General features: G+C 35.4%; 1 protein-coding gene across 1 annotated transcript; it reads left to right on the top strand.

Annotated features, from left to right (window-relative positions):
• On the top strand, positions 1–1,465 carry LOC126685916 (transcription factor MYB1R1). The gene is made up of 3 exons (XM_050379925.2): positions 1–429; positions 514–722; positions 828–1,465. The coding sequence occupies exons 1-3, from the start codon at positions 123–125 to the stop codon at positions 1,182–1,184; spliced, it is 873 nt and encodes a 290-aa protein (XP_050235882.1). The 5' UTR covers positions 1–122; the 3' UTR covers positions 1,185–1,465.
• The last annotated feature ends 23,635 nt before the right edge of the window (positions 1,466–25,100 follow it).

The following is a 25,100-nucleotide window of genomic DNA, read 5'->3' as shown; positions in this document are numbered from 1 at the left end:
CAAACCTAAGCTACCTTTTCTCATCTTTTTCCATTTCTATCGCTATTTTCTCTCTCATTTTTCCTATTGCATGGGCTAAACCTAACCCTAGCTAGTTCATTCAAACATCTGAAAATAGCAACATGTCCCGCAGTTGTTCACAGTGTGGAAATAACGGCCATAACACAAGAACATGCGGAGACGGTTCAGCAGCTGATGGCGGATGTACAAGTGGTGGAGCCGCCGCTTCTTCTACCGGCGGAGAAAACGGTATTATGCTATTTGGTGTGAGAATGATGACCGAAGGTTCTTCCTTTCGAAAGAGTGTTAGTATGAATAACCTGTCCCAGTATGACATGCAGCCTCAGGACAGTAACGCTGATGTTGACGCCGGCTATGAATCTGACGACGTCGTTCATGCCTCCGGCAGGAGTAGCGAGCGTAAGAGAGGTACCAATAACAAAAAAAATAATATTTTTTTGTTTTATTTGGCTTCTGGTATTTATTGGTTTGTGTGGGATATGTTTTTAATAGGAGTGCCATGGTCAGAGGAAGAACATAGACTTTTTCTGTCGGGGTTACAGAAAGTAGGAAAAGGAGATTGGAGAGGAATTTCAAGAAACTTTGTCAAGACTCGTACCCCTACCCAAGTTGCTAGTCATGCTCAAAAATACTTCCTCCGCCGGACCAACCAAAATCGCCGCCGCCGGAGGTCTAGTCTATTCGATATCACAACTGATACCGTAAGTCCACATCATCGGAAGTTGAACTTGCAATTTAAGTTAACTCTATTTACATTAGTTATATATATTTTGACAAATTCTCATGTTCATGAATTTATATTGCAGTTCTTGGGCTCGACAATTAAGGAAGATCAAGTATCACCTCATCAAGACACTACTGCAACTAATCTTGGAGTTAAAGTGTTTCCGATGTCAACTTTTTCGGTCTCATTCGAGACTTCCATGCAGAACAATCTCCCATTAGGACCAAGCACAAATTCTAAATTATCAATTCCAATTCCCCCATCTTCAAAAATGGCCGATCTTAACTTAAATGATCAAGAAAATCCCCCGTCTTTGCCACTGTCTTTGAAGCTATCCTCTCCGTCGTCGGATGAGCAACCGCCGACAGCGTCAACACACTCTTCTTCAGGAGCTTTTAAGCCCATGTCTAGTGGTGACAGCATCATTAGTGTTGCTTGAAGAATAGATGCAAAATTGTTTATGAAATGAATGAAGAAGTGTTAGGTTGTAATTAAACTAGATTAATTAAATAATGAATAGGTTGATTTAAGTATTAGTTGGTGGTGTACATGTATTAGAAGAGCTAATAAAGAAAAAGATGGCATGTCATTTTCAGTTTGTGGGGAAGATTTTAGCTTGGATTCTAGCTTATTTTGTCTGCTTTTCTTTCTTTATGTTATTTATGGTAATGAAGTGATAGGGCAACTAGTAGTAGTACTACTCTCTTCTCTTCCATTCAATTTGGTGTCCATGTTTTATTTTTCTTTTTATGTTAGTGGCCACTTTGATGTTGTTCTTTTTATGTGGTGAAGAATGATTTTGGATTGTTTTTGCTAAAACTTGTAAGTTTTATATCCATTCCTTAGCCAAGCAAGTTGGATATGAGTTTGAGCATTATATACCAAAAATAGACTTAGGTCTTCCAAAAAGTAAACTTTATTACAAAATAACATATATTGTTTTATTTGGTAATTTTTGTGTATTTTAATTTTTAAAAAGTTAATATTTGATAATTTAACTTTTCTTTGATTGTATAAATAACTTAAAAAAATATAGGGATAATTATCAAAATATAAAATAATTACAGTGGTATCCACCTTTTATAAATAATTACATCTCAAATATTTTTTATTTTCCAAATTTCCCTTTGAATTTTAATTACATCTCAAATCTTTCCAAAAAATCGGGTTCATGAACACAACCAAAACTTATGTACTTGACTTATTGATTTTATCAATTTAAAAACTATATTCCTGATAAAAAGAATATCTCAACAAAGCAGGATATCCAAATAATAGCATACTAGAAATAAAGGGCTGGGAATAAAAATAATTGGAAAAAAAGACTAAAATGTAAATGTGGAAATGTAAACATGTATTATATTAAAATGCGCATATAACTCGATCTGGACTACATGTGGACAAGTAGTAAGTAGTTCTGAGATAACATATAATCATGAGGTTTCTAACATGTAACATGCGCAAGTGGATTTTATTCCATTTTGTATGCATAAAACCTAAACCCGATGTAAATGTGAGATTCATTTTTAGAATGATCATCTTGAATTCCTAAACAACCACTAATTACATTTTTATGGCAGTCCAAAATTTTCTATGTGATTAATTAGATTTCAACTAAATTAACGTGATTATCTAATTAATCCTGTTAATAATGGTGGATCTAGACATACATTCAAAGTAGTAAACAACGTAAACATACCCAATTGTAGATAATATACATCCAAAGTTTAGAGATATTTTTAAACCTATTTTCTAGAATGTCTTGTAGTTGTTTGTCGTCTGTCTGTCGATATAGCCGGATTCAAATCCATTGGTCGATATAGCCGGATTCAAAAAAAGGAGGTTGTTCCTCTAGTCGATACAAATTCACTGGTTCAAACTCGACCCCATTACCGATTCGAAAGAAGCGAGAAAAGCTCTTGGAAATTGCTGGTCTGGCAATTTGGGCCTCAAAGTTCATAATGACTTGACAGAATCATTGTTGCTGACATGGCATGATGATTCTAACTAAATGAGTTCAAAAGGTTACAAAAATAAAGCGTACAAATAATTAGAAATATGTGGGCTCAAACGGGGCCTAATTTCAAGGCAAACGAGCCCGGAAACATAAAAAATACAAATTGGAATCACATCGAAAGATCTGGAAGGGTCTAGAAACAAAAAATACCGGCACTTGAAGAACCGACGACGCTACCAAATAGACTGGCGGCGGCGGCGCCAAAACAGAGGTCGTACTAGTTTTGAGATTCGTTTGAAAAACATGTTGGAATAGTAAAAACGCGTAATTAAGTGTTTGAAATTCGAAAATAATCAAACTAAATGTATGAAACAATTAACAACAGTACAATCATGGATCTAGAGATGAAAAATATGAAAATCATGGTAGTTTATACAGTTATCGCAATTTCATGGCAAGAACGATTAGAACAACTAAGCATGCATCCTAATAATCAAAATTAGAAACAACTTGCATAACAATAATAGAAAAGTGATATGAATTATGACTGAGTCCCCATAAGTACTGCTATGAGTCTTGAGTTCGTTATCTGGCGATTTGGATGTACAATCAATCTCTGGATCAAAGTGCAGCATTGTTCTTGATTGATTGAAACTTTTAAGCTTGATTTGGTGGACTAAAATTGATTGAAGAATGGTGTTTTGGGGGTGTATATAGTTCGAAAAAGGTGTGTAGAATTAGGGTTATTTTCCCTTTTGATCGTAATTTGTTTAATTATGCATGCTTCTGGTCTCGTCCCTTAATTACGGTTTATAAGGTTGTATTTGTAATGGTTAGGATTAGGGTTAAATATTAGGTGTTTAAATTAATTAAGATATCTATCATAGGTAATTATTTCATTAAATTCATATTAATTCAAATATGGCATGAAAAAGACGGTGAAAAGGCTGTTTTGGTCCTTAAAAGTGTCGAAAAGGGCTTTTAAGGCCACTAAGATTTAGTTTTGGTCAATTTAATCCATCAAACCTATAAATTGGTCTATAAACTTCTAAGCCATTGTAATTAGTTCAATTTCCTAGACTTCAATCACAACCCCTTTGAATATTTATGGGTTATTTGTGGTAAATTACGTTTCAATCCTTCAAATTTGTCGATGCACATTTATCTAGCCCGCTTGAATTCTAACATGTGGATTGCTAGCTCGTCACACGAATAGGTTTCTTTCTAAATCATCATCGGACGCTTCAATCTGTTATCACTTTTTTACCTGTCCGGAAAAGAGGTGTCTAAAGTTTGCCCCCTGTTTGACAGGAATTAACAAATTAGGTCAATTCTTGTCAAAAAAAACCAGACTTGATGTTCGACAAGCAATAAGGATATTTTCCATCATTGGAGGTACTCCTCGCTGGTGGTTTGATAAAGCTCTAGCCTAAGCATTTCCCATTGAGGTGCTTGATTCTGATTCCACGACCCCTGATTTGGTCTATTATGGGTCAATTCAAGAGTAATACTTCTCAGCTAGTTTGAAGGTCGTTCGCTGGATCCGAACTGCCTGTTGTTTTTCCTATGGAATATAACTGTACCCCTTAGCTGTCCTGAGGATTGATCAATAGCTTGAACCCCTGGTAATTATCTTATTTGGTACCTTTTCGGTTTGTAGAGGGGAAAACATCCCCCCAGCTGTCCCAAAGGCCATCTTATTGCATGGATCCCGGGTAATTATCTTGTTCGGTGCCTTCTAGGTTTGTAGAGAGGACAATATCCCCTTGGCCGTCCCAAGGGCCATCATATTGCAGGGATGCATGGAATCCGTAATTAGTCCACAATCATCAAAAATATTTGAAGTTTATTTGAACTATTGCATACAAGATTTGTGATGTCTTCTTTACAATAAAATTCTCTTATATCTGGAGTTTTGCATGTAGGGTTAGACTGCCGTTTTTTAAGTCGCATTCTGCAAATGATGGATATCTGAGTGTCTCTCTACCACTATATGCTTAAAGTCGATTCTGTCCTTTGGGGATAACTGTCTGGTCTGCTGAATGGTTTTCTGAAGATCTAAGGATTTGTTTTGGATATTTGATAATTTTTTCGGTGTTTGATAACCTGAAGTGTGTTTAGTGTTTGAGAATTTTAAGTCTACCTAGTGTTTGAGAATCTGAAATCCATATATTGATCTGAGAATTTGCAATCTGTATAGTGATTTGAGAATCTGAAATTTGTTTGGTGTCTAAGAATCTAATATCTGGTGTTATATCCTTTTTCGGGCAAAAGTTATATCTCAATTTTGTCCTTTTGAAGGCTTGATGCCATAAATACCTTCGATAGGTGAATTTCTTATTCACTTTTTACTTTTATTTTCTCTCTCTTACTTACTTTCTCTTTCTTGTTTTCTTTGTTTTCTCTCAATTTTGAAAGCATTTTCTACAGATTTTTATCATGTCGAGACGATCGATATTCAGAGAGTCGTGTTCGAATCTTGACAGGCATGCAATGCAGGATACTTTGTTTATCGATATGGGCCAGGATGTCCCGCTTTTTCTTTGTTTTGAGAGTTAGAATTGCACTATAGTTTTAATTGAGGTAAGTTTTCCAAATGTTTTTCTTGGGTAAATGTATTAATTTCTTCAACGTTTGATTTACCGCTCAAAGTAACTTAAAAATAGGTTCGGGGTTTTGAATAACGTCTTTCCAAGGGGACAACCTGTACTGGCGCAGGTGCCAGATTGATACGATGCAACTATCACAAAGAACCGCCGGTGTCGCCATCAGTATAGAACCAGTCCACTTGGACGGTGTGATTTTTTATTCAAAAATCAAATTTCAGGTCTACTTTTTGGTTATTCCTTTACCAGTATTAACAAATTTGGCAATCTTAAAATTCTAGGATAGAGACACATTCCGTACGTCTGGTAACTTTCACTAAGCTCGGTTGTGGTTTGATTCTTTGCCCCTTCTGATTAAGAGGCGGATAGATGATAGTGGCTTTGTCCGCTTTGTTTGTGCCTAGTTTACTATAGCTAGGAAGTGTGAAGGTCCCTTGTTGAATGCTCTGATGGAGATATGGATGGACAGTACTGTGAGCGGAGCGGGATTCCGGGTCGCTCGCCCAAGCTTATAACAGGACTCTATTCTGGAAAGGGTTTCAGAAAATATGGAGTCGACACCTAGCTTAGCAAGGAATGTTTTTTATACCGAATGGATAACCTCGCTCGTTTATGGGTGAGATTATCGTACGCCGGACCAAAAGATCGGGTTCGTCGACATTCTACCGAAACTCTTGTACTTGTCTTATCAGTGACGTTTGCTTTAACTAGTTGTATTCGTTTTATATGTGATCTCAACATTAATGCATTTCGCATTATAAATTGCGGAAATTTAAACACATATAAAAGCAGTAATGGGACCCAATTCAGGACGCTCATATGACTCGATTTTGAAAAATAGCAAATACTCCTAGGCATTCATCTAACCTTAAAGGTTTCTAACAAATAACAAATGGTTGGTTGGTCTGGATTGATTACATGCACAAAGCATAAAACTGGTTTTCTAGATTTGATTGATTTTATTTAGTTATTTTAAATAACCTATACAACATTTAACTATGTTTTCATGGTAGTCCTAAGATATTTAGGTGATTTGCTGGTTTTGATTGATTTAACTAATTAACGTGGTTAGTCCATTAGCTTGTTAATATTGGATTGGATCATGCTTTTAGAAAGCGTTTTTAAACAGTTTCAACATACCCAAGAGCAGTTGATATATTTTTTAACCTCGTTGACTGGAGTGTCTAGCACTCAATCCGTTTTAACCGTCGATATGCTCGGAACTGGGTTCCGGCCAGAACCCAGAAGTTGTACGTCTCGTCGATACGAGTATGCTGGTTTAAACCGGGGTCAATTCTGTCACGACCAAAATTCATGGATCGCGACTAGCGCTAGGGTATGGGTATTGTACTACAAAAACTCGTAGCTAGCCTTATGGATAACATACAAACAAATAAACCTGCAAAAAAAACCACTGCTCAGGGGCAACCGAGACTTCAACCTAATTCTAGCAGTTCATAATATCAATAGTTAAATAAGAAATGCTCGGTCAACTCCAAGTCTCCAAATATGGCATAAATAATAAAACCAGAGTTAACAATGTCATGCCAAAACAACAATAAATCTATTCGGACCAATCCGACAACAAACTAAAATGATAACGACTTCTAGTTACTACTTCGGTCTAAGAATCATATCAGTTTGACAGCTTTATTAGTAATAAAGAAAACCTTCGAGGAAAATAAAGAATCGGAGATCAGCTGACTCGCTCAAATCATAAATGATGGATCCGGATGTTGGATGTCAATCTAAGAGTTGGGATGTTTGGAGTATCAGATCAGATATTTGTTAAGTAATGGTAGGTTTGATGAGCAATCCCATTGGCAAGTGGAGTTGTGGCCCTTGCCTATATGTGTACTAGTATGGACCAGGTCGTCTGAGGAAGGTCCCGCCCGTTGTGCATGTGGGTTCTTTTTTTACCCTTGTTTTCTATGCATATTGTGTTTGGTAATTTTCTGATTTGATTATGTATTCCCTTTTCAGAGTGGGCCATTCAAACCAGGATCTTGTCTGGATTCACCTGTGTTTCACTACTTGTTATTCCCTTGTTGAGGAATTGAGATTGTTCTCGTACATTGACTCAAGATCAGGGATCTTCTTGTAGGGGTTAGCTGAATGACCTAGCCTGGATTGATGTAAACAACATATGAGAAACTCTTCGTAACATCCCGTGTTTTTTTGTTTGGTTTCCAACATTGTTCCGTCATTGTTTTTATCGTTTTTGTGTTTTTTGGGCTCGGTTTGGTCAATATTTCAATTTCGGTTTTGATCCGTCGTTGCATATGGGCCTTAGGCCAAGTTTTGGCCATGTTTGACCTACAACAGGTGAGGCGCGATGGACCGATCGCGCCCCACGTTGCGCCTTAGGGTTATTTGGGTGTTGTGATGTTGGTTACTGTTTTGGAATGTATAGATATGATCTTGTATGTTTAAGGTTGTTTTAGCATGTTGTTTATTGGATTATACCTTGGGTGAATTGTATCATTGGTTAGGTTTAAATGCTAGATTGCTTTGTATGTTTATGGCACAGTTTACCTACTATTTTGGCATGATTTTGGCGGCTTAAATGCATGTCATAGGGTTGTGTATATACTTTGGGTTTGATGCTATGGATATTCAATTTTTTGGTAAATCAAATGTTGTTGTATTGGCATGAAATGCATATGTATGCTTTGACTTTGTTTAATTATTGTTTGGCATTATAGTTGTTGCCCATAGATGATTTAGGGCTGTTTGTAATGCCTATAGCATGTTGACATTGTTTAGGAGCATTGGAAAATGTTTTATGATGGTTGTATGTAAGTTTTTCTCTGCTATGCCATAGTTAATAGTTGGATTGGTTATTGGTTCAGACCTGAGTTTGTGATTTAGATGTGTGTTTCAATCCTTGTTGATACATTTAAGTGTTTTGGCACGCTTGTGCCTACTTTGGATGGGTTGGCCAATTGTGGCTAAGTGTTAAGTATGATACTATAAGTGGTTTGTTGGTAACTAAGCTATATTGGGTTTCATTGTTGTCAAATGAATATTGATTCGATTTAAAGGCTTTTCGGACTTTTATACTTGATTTACACTTTGGTAACTTCGGGTCAGGTTAGACTTAGATCGCCCGATATGTGAGGTTTAGCTTGAGTTGTGTTAACTCGACTAACCCACTACTTTCGGATTTTACTTGGTTTTAATGATTTTAACTAAGTTATGTAAGTACTCCGAATTATGTTTTCAAGCGGGAAATCAATTAAGCTTAACTTGTTATTTGACTCTAGTGTGTATATATACTATGCTTTGGCCTATAATTTGCTTTGTGATTTGAGATACTAGTCTTATGTGGTATCTAGTTTTCTTAGAGTTAGAGGTTGAATTGATTTTAACTTGGGAAGTTTAGGCATTTACTCCAAAAATGAAAATATTTGCACATTTTACCTCAACACAGAAAAGTTGCAGAAAATACCTCACGTTTTTTTCAGATTTATGTTTTTACTCTGGGTTTAAAAATATTTATGATTTTACTCCGTTATCATCTGGTTATCATAAATCCTTCTGTAATTATATTTTTGCGCACGTTATCATCCAATTATCATAATCTTATCATATTTCATTATCATCTAGGTATCTTACTGCAGTGTTATGATAAAAACATGATAATATACTGATACTGAGATGATAATCAGATACTGTTTTATCATAACATAATCATAGATATTATCATAACATTATCATATCTCATTATCATCTAGTTATCTTACTGCAGTGTTATGATAACAACATGATAATATACTGATACTGACATGATAATTAAATATTGTTTTATCATAACATAATCATAGATATTATCATAACATTATCATCTTGATACCATAAATATCATCATCTCGGTATCATATGATAATGTTATGATAACGAAATATGATAATATTATGATAACGATTTTATAATCAAACATTATTTTATGCAGAATTTTTTTCCCCGCAATGTTATGATAACTACATGATAATACAGTGATACTCATATGATAATCAGAGGCTGTTTTTTTATAAAAAAAATAATTTTTTCTGTAGTGTTATGATAATGTGATGATAATGCAGTGATACTCATATGATAATCAGATGCTGTTTTGTTTGCAGAAAATCGTTTTTTTCATCATAAAATCGTTTTTCATGCAGCTTTTTAGATCTAAAATTGAAAAAAATCAAGATTAATTTATTTAGATCTGAAAGTTAAAATGAATTGTATTTATCACCACGAATTAAGAAAAAAATCGCTAAAATCAAATATGAAAGAACGGCGGAGCGACGACGAAACGATGGCGGAGCGACAACGGATCGATGAAGGAACGATGACGAAAAAAAAAATGGAGAAGAAAAGAAGAATAAAGAAGAAGAAGAAGAAGAAAAATGGCGGAAAAAAAAAGCAGAGAAGGGAAAGAAGAAGAAAGAGAAAGGAAAGAGAAAGGGAAAAAAAAGTGACAGATAGTATATGATTAGAGTAAAAAAAATATGATTAGAGTAAAATAATAATAAAAAGTAGGTATAATTATAATATAAATATGTCTTAGAGTAAAAAAATAATTATAGTAAAAGGGTGAGGTATTTTCTCTATCTTTTCCTTCTTGAGGTAGGAAATCCTATTATTTTTAAAAAGAGAGTATTTTTCCTAATTTTCTCTTTTAACTTATGCCTTGTGTCACGACTCAATCTCATGGGCCGAGACCGGCAGTAGGGAATGGGAGTGGTAGCTCCGAAATCCGTAGCAAGCCTAAAAACACTGTAATTTTTTTGCTTTTCAAAACATACTTTTATTCATAAAACAATTTCATAGTACATGTGACCCCATTTATAAAAGCATCAGAGTTAAAATGCTTAAATATAATTACATAGTCAAAGAAACTCTAATCTATTACGGACTTCTAGAATCAAGATTTTTATTTCAAATCTCGCATAAAGTGACTCCCGAGGAATGAGAACTTCGGAAGCTTACTTCTTCGGATCATAACTTACTAAACCTGAAAAATTTGGAGGAGCAACGGGGTCAGTATAAAACTGAGTGAGTGCACAATATTACAAGTAAATATTACATAAAGGGTGAAAACATTTTAAATTCGCTTTATGTAAAATAAAGTCTTTTCAAATCATACTTAAGATAAAGATAGATCGTACTCAATATAAATCATACCAAAACTCTTACTTCATTTAAACTCACATACCATATACCTTCAAAACGATCATATAAATATTTTGTATTCATAATTAATATCCTTTGTCACTTATGTATATTCAATATATTTCGTTCTTTATTTATGTTCGATATCTTTCATTTCTAGTTACATTTATTTAACTTTATTTGCCTGACATTGATAGCAACGCCAACCGATGTTCACGTATACCTGACATCGATAGCAAAGCCAACCGATGTATTACGTTCACCTGACATCGATAGCAAAGCCAACCGATGTGTTTTATTTCTCCTGTCATAATTATTGTTTGCATAATTGGTTCTCGATACTTTATGTTTGACTTTTATTATCATATGAATCCAAGGACTTTTATCGAATGCTAGTGAGATACATGTCCCAGGATAATTCTACCGAGTTACCTCGTATCTCAGAACTTATTATCAAGTGTAAAATAGTACAGCTTATTCGTTACTTTTATTTAGCGTTTCTGTACTTTATTTCTAGTTATATTGATCCTTAATTGGACCATGACAAGCATATAACAAATAAGATCACACATCCATAAAACATACTCATATAAAGCATTTGATTCACTTAGTAGTACACATTGTCATGTATAAGTCTCTTACGGTGCATATTAGGCGATATTCAAATACGTATTATGTTTACTTTCCCTTCCCCGTACTATCACTACTTGACTTATTTATCATATGTTTATGTTATTCTTAAAACAACATGTTACGTTAAATACTTATTTTCAAAACATACGTAATATAATACTTTTCAAACATACCTAAAAACATACGATCCAAACATAAAGTATATTATTCATATAGCCTTTATGATATGAACATACTTGGTTTTATTAATATCTACGAGTAATAAAATGTACTCACAATAAATGCTATCCACCGCAGCTATATAAATAGATACGTCGATTGATTCCCCCGAATACTTGAACTCGTCAATCTCGTAGTTCGTCGAATCCACTGTTACATCATATTATCAGAATGGGTTTAATTCATAAACGCAAACCTACTATGAAATCCTAGGTCTAGGACTAAAACCGATATTATTTTCTTTCTTTGCTCCACTTTTAGGGTTTCATACAACTTCGGGTTTTAAATCCTAGTTATTCTTAGTCCAAATCATATTTAATTACTTTTTAGATCCATTCGACTCAACTTCGGACGTACAATTTAATTACGGGTCAAAACATCGAAGAATTATCAAACAAATCGTTATGCAGCGACACAGCAGACTCTGCCCTCGCACAGTCACCTTATGTGTTCGCACAGTGGCTACGCGCTCGCACAACTTCTCTGTACAACGTATAACCCCTAACTTCTCCTTTTTGAGCCAAAACTGACCTATCTCATCGACGACTTCAGTACAACGTTGCAATACGTCAAGAACATCATTTCATTTATTACAACAGCTATAAACAACAATAATTCACTTGAAATTTCAATGATTTAACTAAACTCCAAACCATAACATAATCAATCCAACGATACCCAATTAAATCCAAAAATCAAAAAATCTTTACCTTAAAGATTGAACTCGGACTTTGCTCTTTGGTGAAGCTCCAAAAATTCAAACGTGCGAATTGATTATTCCATAGTAAATTTTATTATTTTTCGACTCTTAAACCCCAAACTTGAATAATCTTGATTCTAGTATCATATTCATGCTTTGATTATGTTTTTGGGTGAATGTTGATGAAACAATGGTGAAGGAAACAAAGTTTTAGGGTTCTTGGAGCTGTAGGAGAAAAGGAGAATGAGCTTCCCCTCTTCTAGAACGTTCACGGTCGAATTTATAGTCCTACTGCCGACCTAGAAAGTGTGCATTCGCACACGTTGAGTGTGCGTTCGCACACTCCTTAAATTTCAGGGTGTGCGTTCGCACACTACTCGAAACTTGCCAGATTCAAAATTCCAACGGTCAGTTTATAGATTTACCTCTTAGGAAGGCTGCTGTCAAGTTTCGTCTCGATCCAACGATTCAATTAGGAGAGATCGCCGTTTTACTAAACAGTGTCAGTGTGTAGGCAACACCTGCGCACTATCCTGAAAACTTCTTCAAAATGCATCAAATGGATTTTGAATTAACTCCAATTTGAACACTCACTATGCCACTTCATATACGATTCTTACCTATTCATCTTACCTTAAGAATGTATGGAATTCCATTCTATCCGTGATCAAATCGTTGAGTGACATGTTCTCACATTTCGTTTCATTGCTTTGCTTAACATATAACATCTCCATTTCCATCAAATTACTAAATCTGTAATCCATATAACTTTGATTTCACTTAACTCTTTATATATAACACATGTCATGAAAAGATGTTGACAATCCACACGTCATACGTCAACAATTGACGTCACAGAATTGTGCCTACTTTGGATTGGTTGGCCAATTGTGGCTAAGTGTTAAGTATGATACTATAAGTGGTTTGTTGGTAACTAGGCTATAATGGGTTTCTTTGTTTTCAAATGAATATTGATTTGGTTTAAAGGCTTTCCGGACTTTTAAACTTGATCCACACTTTGGTAACTTCGGGTCAGGTTAGACTTAGGTCGCCCGATATGTGAGGTTTAGCTTGAGTTGTGTTAACTCAACTAACCTACTATTTTCGGATTTTACTTGGTTTTAATGATTTTAACTAAGTTATGTAAGTATTCCGAATTATGTTTTCAAGTGGGAACTCAATTAAGCTTAACTTGTTATTTGACTCTAGTGTGTATATATATTATGCTTTGGCCTATTATTTGCTTTGTGATTTGAGATACTAGTCTTATGTGGTGTCTATTTTTTTTAGAGTTAGGGGTTGAATTGATTTTAACTTATGCCTTGTTTTTAGACCCGTCGTCTGCTCGTGCTTTTGAGTTAGAGCAGGTCTAGTTGCTTGGCAGGTTTTCAAGTGGATTCTCAAGCAATGAGTTTATAGTGTTATTTACCGCTTTATTAACTAAATTGTATATTTTAGTATATAAATGTTTTCGAATTGGTATTTGATTATTATGGAACTGGATTAGAACGAGCTACTCGATAGGAATTATCGAGAATGTGTGCATTAGTAAGTACTTTAGGTTTAGCTGATAAATGTCTAGCCTACTTTGGGACCGACAAGGATTTGTTCTCGTATACTTTGGGATTTAGTGATGATTTGTCACATCTACTTTGGGTTTCATTTCAATACTGTCTCCTAATGCTATATATATATATATATATAAGTATGAAAAGGTTATATGGTTTTATAGGTTTTCACTTAATACATGTAAATAGTATTGTGAACTCATCTCAGTATATCTGACCTCGTTGTTTTCCCCATTTTGAGGTTTATGATTTTGAGAGCTTTTGGTTGATCTCCGACTTCTTTCATTCGTCGGAGGTTTAATTGATTTCAAGAAAACTAGTTAAACTGTTCTAAACTCTTAGACCGTAGTAAAACTAGTTTACCTTATAGTTATCTATACATTAGATTATCGGATTGGTCCGACTGTTTTATATTGATATTGGCATGTTATACTTTGAAATTGGATTATTTTATATATAAGGAATGTTGTTGGAGTCTCGGTTTTGAGCCGAGCATTTTTGTTTATATGTTGTTATATAAACTAATAGCTTTTAGGTTGGAGTCCCGGTTTCCCCCAAGCATTGGTTTTATGCAGGTTATGTATGTTTGTATGTTATCCGCGAGGTTAGCTACGAGTTTCAGAGCTACCACTCCCATACCCTAGCGTCGGTCACGATCTATAATTTTAGGTCGTGACACTCTTGTTAGTGCATAAACTGTATTTGAAATGTATACTTACTTGGAGTAATTTTGTAAGTGCAATCGTCATGGGATGCCCCTCTAGGGTGGCATTGGCTCGACTAGCTTCATGAAGGCATTGAGCAGTCTAGTATGCGCTACTTGATTGTCACGACCTATTTCCTTGGCATCGAGATCGGCGCTAGAGAACGGGAGTGGCTGCTCCGGAACTCGTAGCAAGCCTTCCCATAATACTCAGCGGCACCCGAGAATCCACTCTTAGATCTAGCATGGCAATAACAATAAAATAAACAAGCGCGGAAGCTAAGCATGCCAAGCTAATCATACATAAATAATATAATGGAACATGCCAACAGCGGAAAACATCGTACTCGGTTAAACAAACTGATCCTCTCGGACAATACCCGAGGAAACAACAACATAAACAACACAAGCTAATATATTTGAATAAGATTCGTATTAGGTTTTAGTATACATTGGAGTTATCCATATTTACTGAATCCTATGAGATTCTATCATTTCTTCTTTAGGCGAATCCATATTGTTGGACCATGCGTCTTTACGTTCTTAATTTTGATAATATAAATAATCAATTGGCATGTAATCGTTTTCTAATACCGTCTAAAGTTTTTATGAAATTTATAAGTAGTTTCCGTGCAGCTTTTAAGTAGTAGACAATCGTCTATCTTGATAGACGATTATCTGTCACTTCAAAACTCGCCATTGAAGACAGAAGATCATCTCTATTTTTACGACGACCTTCTGTTGTTTGCTTATAACTTATTTTTGAAGTTTCTCAAGGATTTATAACGGGAAGATTTTTGCAAAAGCCAATGGGACTTTATGACATCAGCAAGAAGCCTTTAAAGACTTGTTTTAATCCATTGAGTTTGGTTAGAACATTAATTGCAAAGATTCAAAGCTCTCAACTCTCTCAACTTAATTGTGCATCAATCCTTTAACATTGATTGCTTGTTGTTCTAGTTGCTAGAACATTATTATTTTCTTTGTGAGTTGTTGATTAAGTCTTGTAAAATTCAATTAGTTGTAAGTTAGGGCTTTTTCTTTAAAAAAACTCTAAATTGGGTGTTTAGCTACAAAGCACCATTTTTATCACTTGCAATCAAGTTTTGTTTAGTGAAAATCTAAATCATTGATTGAGTAGTGAATGTAGGATTGTGTTTAATTCGAACCACTCTAATATTATTTTGTGTTCTTCTTCTAAACCCTAATCTTCCTACATCTCTTCTTAACCAGACTTTTTAATTAGCCATTAAACCTAATTCACCCCTTCTTAGGAATTTCACATACATATTTTGTTCTAAATGGGTGGGTCTCATAGAACTCGGCCTTACCAGTATGAGTTAGGTTCTATTCGTGAGTTGATCTCGTTTTGACTTATTAATCTTTAGCGAGTCTTAAGCTTTGTTTCGGTAGGCGAATCCTATAGGACTCGAAACATCATATCTAGTACGCGGAATTGAGTTTCCATGAATTACTAAGTCAACTATTTCTCATATAATTAATCTTTATTTTCCCCCTTTTAATTAGACTCCATATATTCCAATCCCCGTTATTTTATCTTATTATTCCAAAGGCAGAAGTTTTATTACTCATCAGGTTTAGTCAGTATGTATATTTTTTTATGAATTAAAATTTTATAAAAGGCCACAAGAAGTGGCAAAAAAATGCTTAACTACACCAAGCTTTCACACATGAAGAGGCAAAGTAGTTGCACACTAAAGGCTACGACTTAGAGAGTAAGCATATCATCCAATTAAGATACAATCGGGACTTGTAAAAAAGTCCATATCCGAGTAAGGAAAACTAGCATTACAACTAACAAAATAAAAGACCGCTTTATGAAAACCGCTCAAGATAATATCATCCACCTTCATTATCTTTTGTTGAAAAATTCTCTTGTTCCTACAATTCCAAAACTCCCAGACTATAATTATCCACAGCAATTCACATAGCTTAGCATAGCTATTCCTTGGTAAAATGTTTAGCCAAAGACGATAAAAATCATCCCAACGAATTTGGCATAACCCATGAAACTCCAATCTTGCAAAGAATATCATTCCAGACCAAACGAGCAAAACCACAATACATAAAAAGATGGTCATGCGATTCTAAAGAACTACAAAAACAACAACTTGCATTTTCCACACTCACAATGCCACGGATAACCAAAAACTCTTTTGACGGAACTCTCCCATGCAACACCGTCCATATGAAGAATTTAATTCTTTGAGGAGCTAAGAATTTCCAAAGCTTAGAAAACATACCTTTAGACGTCAAAGAGTTTGAAAATTGCAGCTCCCAATTTCCTTAACCCGCAGCTGATTGCCCTCTCCGCAGCTGCTGAACCCAGAAACTACCCCACTGAAGCTGCTGTCACCTGACGAGAGACCTACTGCTAGAACTGCCAGCCCAGAACACCTGCAACCTGCTGAACCCGCCTGACTTCCACCTACTGAACAGCTCGCCGAGCAGCAGCAATTGCTCGAGTAAAGGACGCAGCAGAATACACCTTAGAAGACGAATTCCAACTCAAAGTATCAACCATTCCATCAACAAAAATCAAAGAATTAAATGTTGCTAATAAAACATTGAACACCTCCTTTTCACCACATCTTAATCTACGACGCCATCTCCATCCATCCCTCCAAATTTGCTTAAGATTAGCATTTTTTTGGTTTGATAAATTAAATAGAATCGAAAAAAGGGAGAGAGCCGATTCCAATCCCATCCAATTATCATTCCACAAAGTAATCAATGATCCATCTCCTATCTTGAAGCTATTGTTTTTAATAAACACATTCCAAATAAAACTATCACCACAACAAACTTTTTTAACACCTTTCCAAATAAAAGAGAGATATTTTCCATCTCCGAGAGAAAGAGAACTCCAATTCGAAAATCCTGAACTCTTCGAGGTAACCCGAAACCAAAGGGAGTTTGAATTAGAAAATCTCAATATCCAAATCCATTTATGTAATAACCCGGAAATTTAAGGAATAAAATATAGCCACGTGTCTAATATTTTATTAGACGGGAGTAGGTAAATTAAATTTAAAGATAAATTTAATTTACAAGTGTCCCTAAATTTTTAATATGGCTATAGGATTGCAAATTTAAATTTTTAGAATTTAAAATTGATTAGTTATATAGTTAACGATAATAATATGGATTTATGAATTGGGTGCAGAATAATTCATAAGTCCTTAGCGAATATTTTTGGTGCCAATATTCGCGAAATAATTTAAAAAGGTTATCGTGAAAATTTAATAAAATTTGGAAGCAGAAATTTTATCAAGCGCAGTCAATGCGGGCTTAATAAATCAAAAATGATTTATTAAGAATAAAATATAAGTCGGATGGAAATAAAAATTATATTTTTATTCTTGTTATATTTTAATTGATTTTTGGTAAAATTTTCACGAAATTTGGAAATCGTTTCCGTTTAAGCTACGGACGACTAATGAAGAAGCTAATATTAAAGTGGACTTTTTACCATTTAAGTATATATATGCATCATTTGATGCAAATGAAGGCCAAATCTTCATTTTCTTTCATCTGAAAGAAATAAAGAGCTGCTTGCTCTCTCTGTGCGAAGCCAAACCTAGGGTTTCGGCCGTTCGATCCGTTTCTCGATTCTAACTCCATTTCTTCAACGATTACTCAAGTAATCGAGGTATTAAACCCGTATTAAACGTTTATTTTAATATATTTCGATATATTTCAAATATATATTCGTTTATAAACGGTTACCGTATCGAATCGAACGTAAACGTAATAGTTTTACGTTTCAAACGTGAAAATGGATAGATTGGATTGTGTATACGTGTTAGGGGCGGAAAAACGGAGTTAAAGCACGTCGGAAAGCCCGGGAAATCAACTTTCCCGGGGCTGTGCACTCGGGTGCACGAACGTGTACCATTTGGTACACGAACGTGCACCATGTGGTACACGAACGTGCACCATGAGAGGGTGCACGAACGTGCACCATCTGGGGTGCACGAACGTGCACTAATGGTGCACGATCGTGCACTACCCCAAGGTGCACGATCGTGCACTACCCCAAGGTGCACGATCATGCACCCAAGGTGCACGATCTTGCACCCAAGGTGCACGATCGTGCACCATGCCGAGATGTCGATAAGGGGAGACTTTTCTGGGCTTTTTGCCCTAAGAACTTGACGTAGTTTTGTTGATCCGAAAATGTTTTAAAACGATAACTTGTTTTGGAAGAAAGTGAAATGAGTTCTAAAACTAAACCTAAAGACTTTTAAAAGGAGCTTTTAAAAGTAAAGTTAAACGTTTATAATGGACTTTAAAAGAGTTAAAGTCAACGTTTAAACGGTTTCAAAAAATTTAGCAATCGGTTTTGCTAGATACTTAGTATATGACCGAGAATTGTTTTGACAATTAGGTCTATACTATAAATGGTTTTCTTTAGGTATTGCGATACCTAAAATAACTTCTAGAGAGAAGTTTATACGTTTTCTCAAAACGAGAATTGGTAATATGATTTTAAAAGAAAACAGACCATAAGTGTTACGTGTTTATATGATTATATGTTTGACCTAAATCTGGGTTTAAGGACCTAGAAATTTTATAGGAAACATATATTGATGTGTTTTATCCTGTTTGCTTTATGTTTTTAGTCCGACCAGCTAGCGAGCAGTCTGACCTCAACCACAGGATTAAGTTGCAGACCTAGCGGTGTTTGTGAGTTCATTTGTTTACTTTTGAATATTAGTATTCAATTGTTTTTAAATCCATAAATCGCACTAAGTATGAAACTTAGCCAAGGAAGATCCACTGAAACGAGCTATCTATTGGGCAATAATAGGACTGTGTGATCACCGGTGTTAATGAACTAGATGAGAGGTAAATATTATAAGCATACATATTGGGATTAGGTTTTAAGTCAGATGCTTGTAAAGCGGCTTAAACCTATCGGGTAGTCCTGAGGTGGTAGTGATTTAAGTTCCGGCCCAGCAACCCTATTCAGAGTTAAGATGGTTGTGATACATATGTATACAGCTCATCCTGTTAAACAAGAGTTGTGCATATGCATTATATATATGATAGCATTATAACGTAATCAGGATTAGGGTTTCATTTGGATCGAGGACTGGTAATATTTTTATATACCGATATTTTTTCTATACGCGATATTTATATTTCTGACCCCGTTGTTGTTTATCATTTTCAGGTACATAGCTACCGGGTCTGGTCAAGCTTCCACCCTTTTTCCATCAGGGAAGCTTATTCTGTTGTTATGTAAATAACACTTTAAACTCTTAAATGCTGCAATAGTGTATATAGGTTTGATATGCCTGTGGCCACGTCATGGTTCCTCTGTCTATATACTCTGATAGAAACCTGACTTTGTCTAACTCTAATAAGTGGCTACTTAATAGGCATATGGTGTTTTATGGTGTCCCCTACGGGTGGGCCAAGCTTCGTGTCTTTGGTCTGCAAAGACACTGTGTGTAGTTTAGCTGGCCTTACGTTTGTGTGCCTGCTGTGCATGTTTTTAATATGTTTGATATAACGCTTTAAAAAGGAAAGTGTTCGGTATATTTTATTAAACATATTGTTCGGATGCGCGGTTTGAGACAGGGCTGCCTGCGAGGCATGGCACGTGAGCCAAGTCCCTGTACCACTGCACCGGTTTTCAGAAATGCGCGTGGGTCAGAATAACTAGGGTTATTCAACCAGCATTTCTGAAAACGCGATTTCGCTTATATGAATATTTTCAGAATGTGTTTTCCACGTTAAACGGAAAAAATGTTTTAACGGTGTCTTCTGAAAACGGGTCGTACGCGAGGTACGATCTAGATTTATATTTAGGTGGCGAAAAATTTATAGAGGTTTTAGGCTTGCTACGGGTTTCGGAACAACCATTCCCATTCCCTAGCGCCGGTCTCGACTCGAGCTTCGAGGGGGAAATCGGGTCGTGACAAGTGTGGTATCAGAGCAATGTTTTAGGACTTGAATGTCCGAAGTATTGTTGCTGATATATGTTAAGTAGAGGTACTAGAAGTCATAAGAATTCCTAGTGAACTATTGCAGCAACATAGGATTCAAGTCATGTCTTGATCAGTTGTCAGTTATTGAATACAATCAGCTATAGATAGCAACTATACATGTGTGTAGTGTGTATTGATGTTATGATCAGGAACACATGAGTTGTTCTTGTGTTCGAGACACGTTACAACTGATGGAACATGGGAGGTGTTCCTAAGTTGGAAACACGTTACAATCATGGAGTGAAATGGTCAGAGCAGATGACCAGTATTTGAGGAGAATGGTTCTGTTTAAACACAGGACAAAGCGGAGATTTTCTCTGAATTTTTGTTCGAGAAAATAGTTAGATTTTCTCTGAATTGTGTTTGATTGTTATGTGTTTTGCTTATATAGGTTTAGTAGTTGATACCTGTTATATGAAAATGTGATTTTTTCTATAACTATTACATACGGTACTTACGCTGAAAATTTCATGTGTTTCAGTATGTCTGGGCCTAGTAGAGCTCATACGCATGTGGGGTCTGATCCACATAATGTACCAAGTTTACCTGTTATACCTAATACATCTGTTCTCATAGAGGCTGTTGACTCAACATCAGCATGCGACATGGACATATGGGAGGATGCTATTGGAGTAGAGGAATTAGAGAGAATGTTGAATGAAGACATAAACAGTACTGGAAATAGCCATAGCTCTGTGTCTGAATCAACTGCTACATCAGCTTATTTGGAATTTAAGGTAAAAGAGTTCTTAGCTGAGGTGGACCATCTAAGGAGGGTTCAACAGCAAATAAGACACTCGCCAAATCAGTCTTGGGAATACGTGAGCGAGTGGGAAGTGCAAGAGAACCAAAGTTTGGATAGGTTGAGGGATTATATTGTAATACCCCGTAATTTTAAGTAATTAGAATATGCCACGAGGTCAAATTGGAGTAATTAAAATATTAAAAATAATATTTTGCGGGTTCGAATATTAAGAAAAATATTCGGAAAGACTAAATTTAATAGTCAAAAGATAATAGTAGGTTTAACTATTTAAGATTATTAAATCACGGGAAGTGATTTAATAGATTCGGAATACGTAAATTAAATTTAAACGTAAATTTAATTTATACGAATCCGTAAAAGAGTATCGTAATAATATGAGTTAAAATTTAAATCGAGAATTTAAATTTTAATAAACGAGGGTGAACGGGAGTAATAAATTTGAAAATACTCTTTAGTGTCGTATAAATTGATATATTGATAATTAAAATATCAATGTACCACTCTAAATGGAGAGTTTAAGATTTCGGACAAAACCCCGAAATTAAAATGTCGAAACTCGGAAAGCTCGACGAGTTATGAACGAATATAAATTAAGATATATATAAAAATATATAATTAATAATAAAAGAAAAATAAATTAATAAAAAAAAAATAAGGCGGTGGAGAGTGGCGGCCAAGTTTGGCAAACATATCGTTTTGATCCTTGAACTTTTTACTTTAATTAGTTTCAGTTATAAACTAATTAAATATTATTAGTTAGTCCAAATTAAAATAAAATAATCTATAAGTCCCGAGCGAATAATTTTAGTGTCAATATTCGCGAAATAATTTGACGAAACTACCGTCAAATTTTTATGGAATTTGGACATAGTAATTTTAATTAAGTGGGACCGATTTGTACCTAATAAATTTTTGGAGATTTATTAAAAATAAAATATAAGTCGGATGCGAATAAAAATAATATTTTTATTCGTTTTATATTTTATTGGATTTTTAGGTAAAGTTTGACGGAATTTGGAATTAGTCTCCGTTTGGCTACGGACGACTAATTAAAATTAGAGTTAAAGTGCATGATTGAGCTAGTACCAAATGGTAATTTAGCCAAATCAATTCCCTATATATACAAGTGAGGGGCAGCCTCATTTCATACGTCAAATTCATTTGACGTGCTTGCTTAGCAAGCAGAGGGCGCGCGGGACGGTCGCGCGAATTATGTTTCGCGATTTCGCGTTCGATTTCTCAATTCCGACTCCAATTTCTTCGAGGATCCGCACGTATTCGAGGTAATAACCGCTAATTTAAATTCGGTTATTTATAAATTGGATTATAATTAATATTATAACGTCGACCGTATTAAATCGATCGAATTCGAATTGGTTTAACGTTTCGATTGCGGATTAGAATTGAGTTGAATATCGTTGTGTTGTTTGGAGTATTTTTTACGCGTGTAAGCAGGTCGGATTCAGCCCGGGGTGTGTCCCCGTGGCTGTGCACACGCACAACCAAAGGGCTGTGCGGGCGCATAGCCAAGGCTGTGCGGATGCACAGTCCCCTCTGTGCGAACGCACAGCGAGTCAGAGGTCCGGTATTTGGACGTTTTCGTCCTAGTTCGAGTTGTATACTCGATTGTTGATTCAAGAGACTTCTGAAACGTTAGCTGATACGTTTAAAAGGTTAAAAAGAACCTAGACGTTTGAGGATAGTTGGTTTATTAAAACAATGTGATGTTTTAATAAAGTCCTACGTTAATCAAAGTGATTAATGTTAAAAGGACTATAAGTCCATACCAAGAGTGGTAGTATATATTGAACGAGAATTTCAATATTGAGATTAGTTTATATGCGATGTTTATAGTGTCAGAGTTTGTTTATTGAGTCTATCGTTTATACAATAGGACTAGAGTTAAAATTCAATGTCTAATGTATTTTGACATTTGAATTTTAATTAGATCCGACGAGTGTTCGATCTAGTGAGTCAAACACCAACGTGTTTGACTGACAAGCTTGCTTGGAGCTTACGTTTTTAAAAATGGGGACGACAGTACTGTGAGTTTTACTTTTTGCTTTTTACTTTTGAATATTTATATTTAAACTGTTTTAAATTATAAATCGCAATAGTATGAAATTAGCCATGAAAGATCCATTGGAACAAGCTTCCGATTGGTTGTCAATAGGACTGTGTGATCACCAGTAGTGTCTTAGATACGAGCCTGTGTCTGACATAGAGGTCAGTTAATGTCATTGGGCGTTGGAAGTGCTAGCGACTCTGACTTAACAGTCTGAGACGGCTGAACGGTTACGGTCACAGATAACACAGTACTGTGATGGCAGTTTCACGGTTACGGTTCAGACACCGGCTTAGACGGCAGTGATTCAGTTCACGGTCTAATACCCATATTGTGTAGGTTGAGACCCATACAATTGTGTACCTTGTAGGGTTTCATCTGGATCAAGTAATTGGTAATATTTTTGATATGTACAAATGCTTTACATATATGCGATTTAAATATTCAATTGTAAATATGTGAACTCACTCAGAAATATTTATATTTCTGACCCTCCCCAATATTCATCTTTCAGGTTATCAAGTACAAGGTCAGACTTCCACAATAATTATGGAAGTCAATGTCAACCATACCTCTAGAGCTGCAAGTAGTCGGGTATTGGGAAGTCTGTCTTTCTGTTTACAACAGTTCAACTTATTTTAATAAACTCTGATTGAACTACTGTATATAATCTATGTTTGAAAAGCTGCGTGTTTTCTAAAATGCTATGACCAGTTGTTTGAGCGATACACTAGTTTCATATGTTTAGCATTTTAGGATTGTATTGGAAACAGAGCGAGTGCGTCAACTGAGATTGATGTTTACGCTCAGGTTTCTTGAAATACAATCGGGGTTTTAAGAACCCGTTTTTCAGAAATGTGTTTTCGTTAAACTAGAGAATTGTTTTAGCGATGTTTTCTGAAAACTGATCATACGTGATGTATGGTCTTGATTTGCGAAAAAATTTATAAAGGTTTTTAGGCTTGCTACGGGTTTCGGAGCAACCACCCCCATTCCCTAGCGCCGGTCGCGATCCATGAATTTGGGTCGTGACAAACTTGGTATCAGAGCAATAGTTCTCGGACTCGAGAATTTAAAAACATTGCTGATACATGGAAATAAAGTATGGGGTAGATGTCATAGGAACTACTGCAGCACATAGGATTCGAGTCATGTCTCCTACATATATTCTTATGTTTCTTAGGTTCTCAGCCTTCCATTTTGGGATATAAGACTGCGATATACGCGTGTGAGTCGTCTAGATAATTTTATATCGATGCTTGATTATCAAGCATGGAAATAACGTGAAGACACTATCGAAGTCATTCGATAGTAGTACAAGGATACGATTGATAGAAGAAGTACGAATTCAGAGAAGTGGAGTAGTTGTGGAGAAATCTTACTGGTTACAGAGTTTAGGGTCAGAAGGAAACTTACAAAAACTTAATGATATAACATGTTATGGTTATTCATTCAAATGATTTTAAAAGCATAATTGTGCCTAGACATGAGACGTCATCACCCTATGCATAATTATGCAGATATTTTAAAAAAGTGAATTTTTGAACAAATTGTTTTGAAAGGGCCCAAAGATGATTGAAATATTTCAAACAGATTTGTTTTTCTTGTAAGTATACCTAGACCAGAACTCTGTAACAAAAGTAAATACTCGAGATCAAGTAGTAAGCGATTCTCGAGGGGGGCAACATAAGCATATGAGAATGGAAGTTGGAGAATAAAAGTTATGGACAGGAAAGCACTAAACTAGTTGTAGTTAAACGAATTACAACTTATGTCGGATATATATATATATATATATCCGAGTTACGACGAGCTAAGGATAAGTATATCCTTAAACAAGATGTCTAGGGCATTGTACCCTGAGACACTAGGAGTAAGAAATGAGAAATAGCACCTACTGATCAAGTAGTGATTAAAACGTTAAAAATACGCGATTTCTCACTAGAAATAGTATAAGT

The sequence above is a fragment of the Mercurialis annua genome, linkage group LG6, assembly GCF_937616625.2.
Source record: "Mercurialis annua linkage group LG6, ddMerAnnu1.2, whole genome shotgun sequence".
NCBI classification, from domain to species: domain Eukaryota; kingdom Viridiplantae; phylum Streptophyta; class Magnoliopsida; order Malpighiales; family Euphorbiaceae; genus Mercurialis; species Mercurialis annua.
This window is presented reverse-complemented; position numbering and strand designations above follow the sequence as displayed.

Excerpts from the sequence above, each read along its gene's own strand:
- LOC126685916 (XM_050379925.2), top strand. The coding sequence starts at position 123 with ATGTCCCGCAGTTGTTCACAGTGTGGAAATAACGGCCATAACACAAGA. Across the intron at positions 430-513 it reads GAGTAGCGAGCGTAAGAGAG|GAGTGCCATGGTCAGAGGAA; the intron begins GTACCAATAACA and ends TGTTTTTAATAG. Across the intron at positions 723-827 it reads TCGATATCACAACTGATACC|TTCTTGGGCTCGACAATTAA; the intron begins GTAAGTCCACAT and ends TTTATATTGCAG.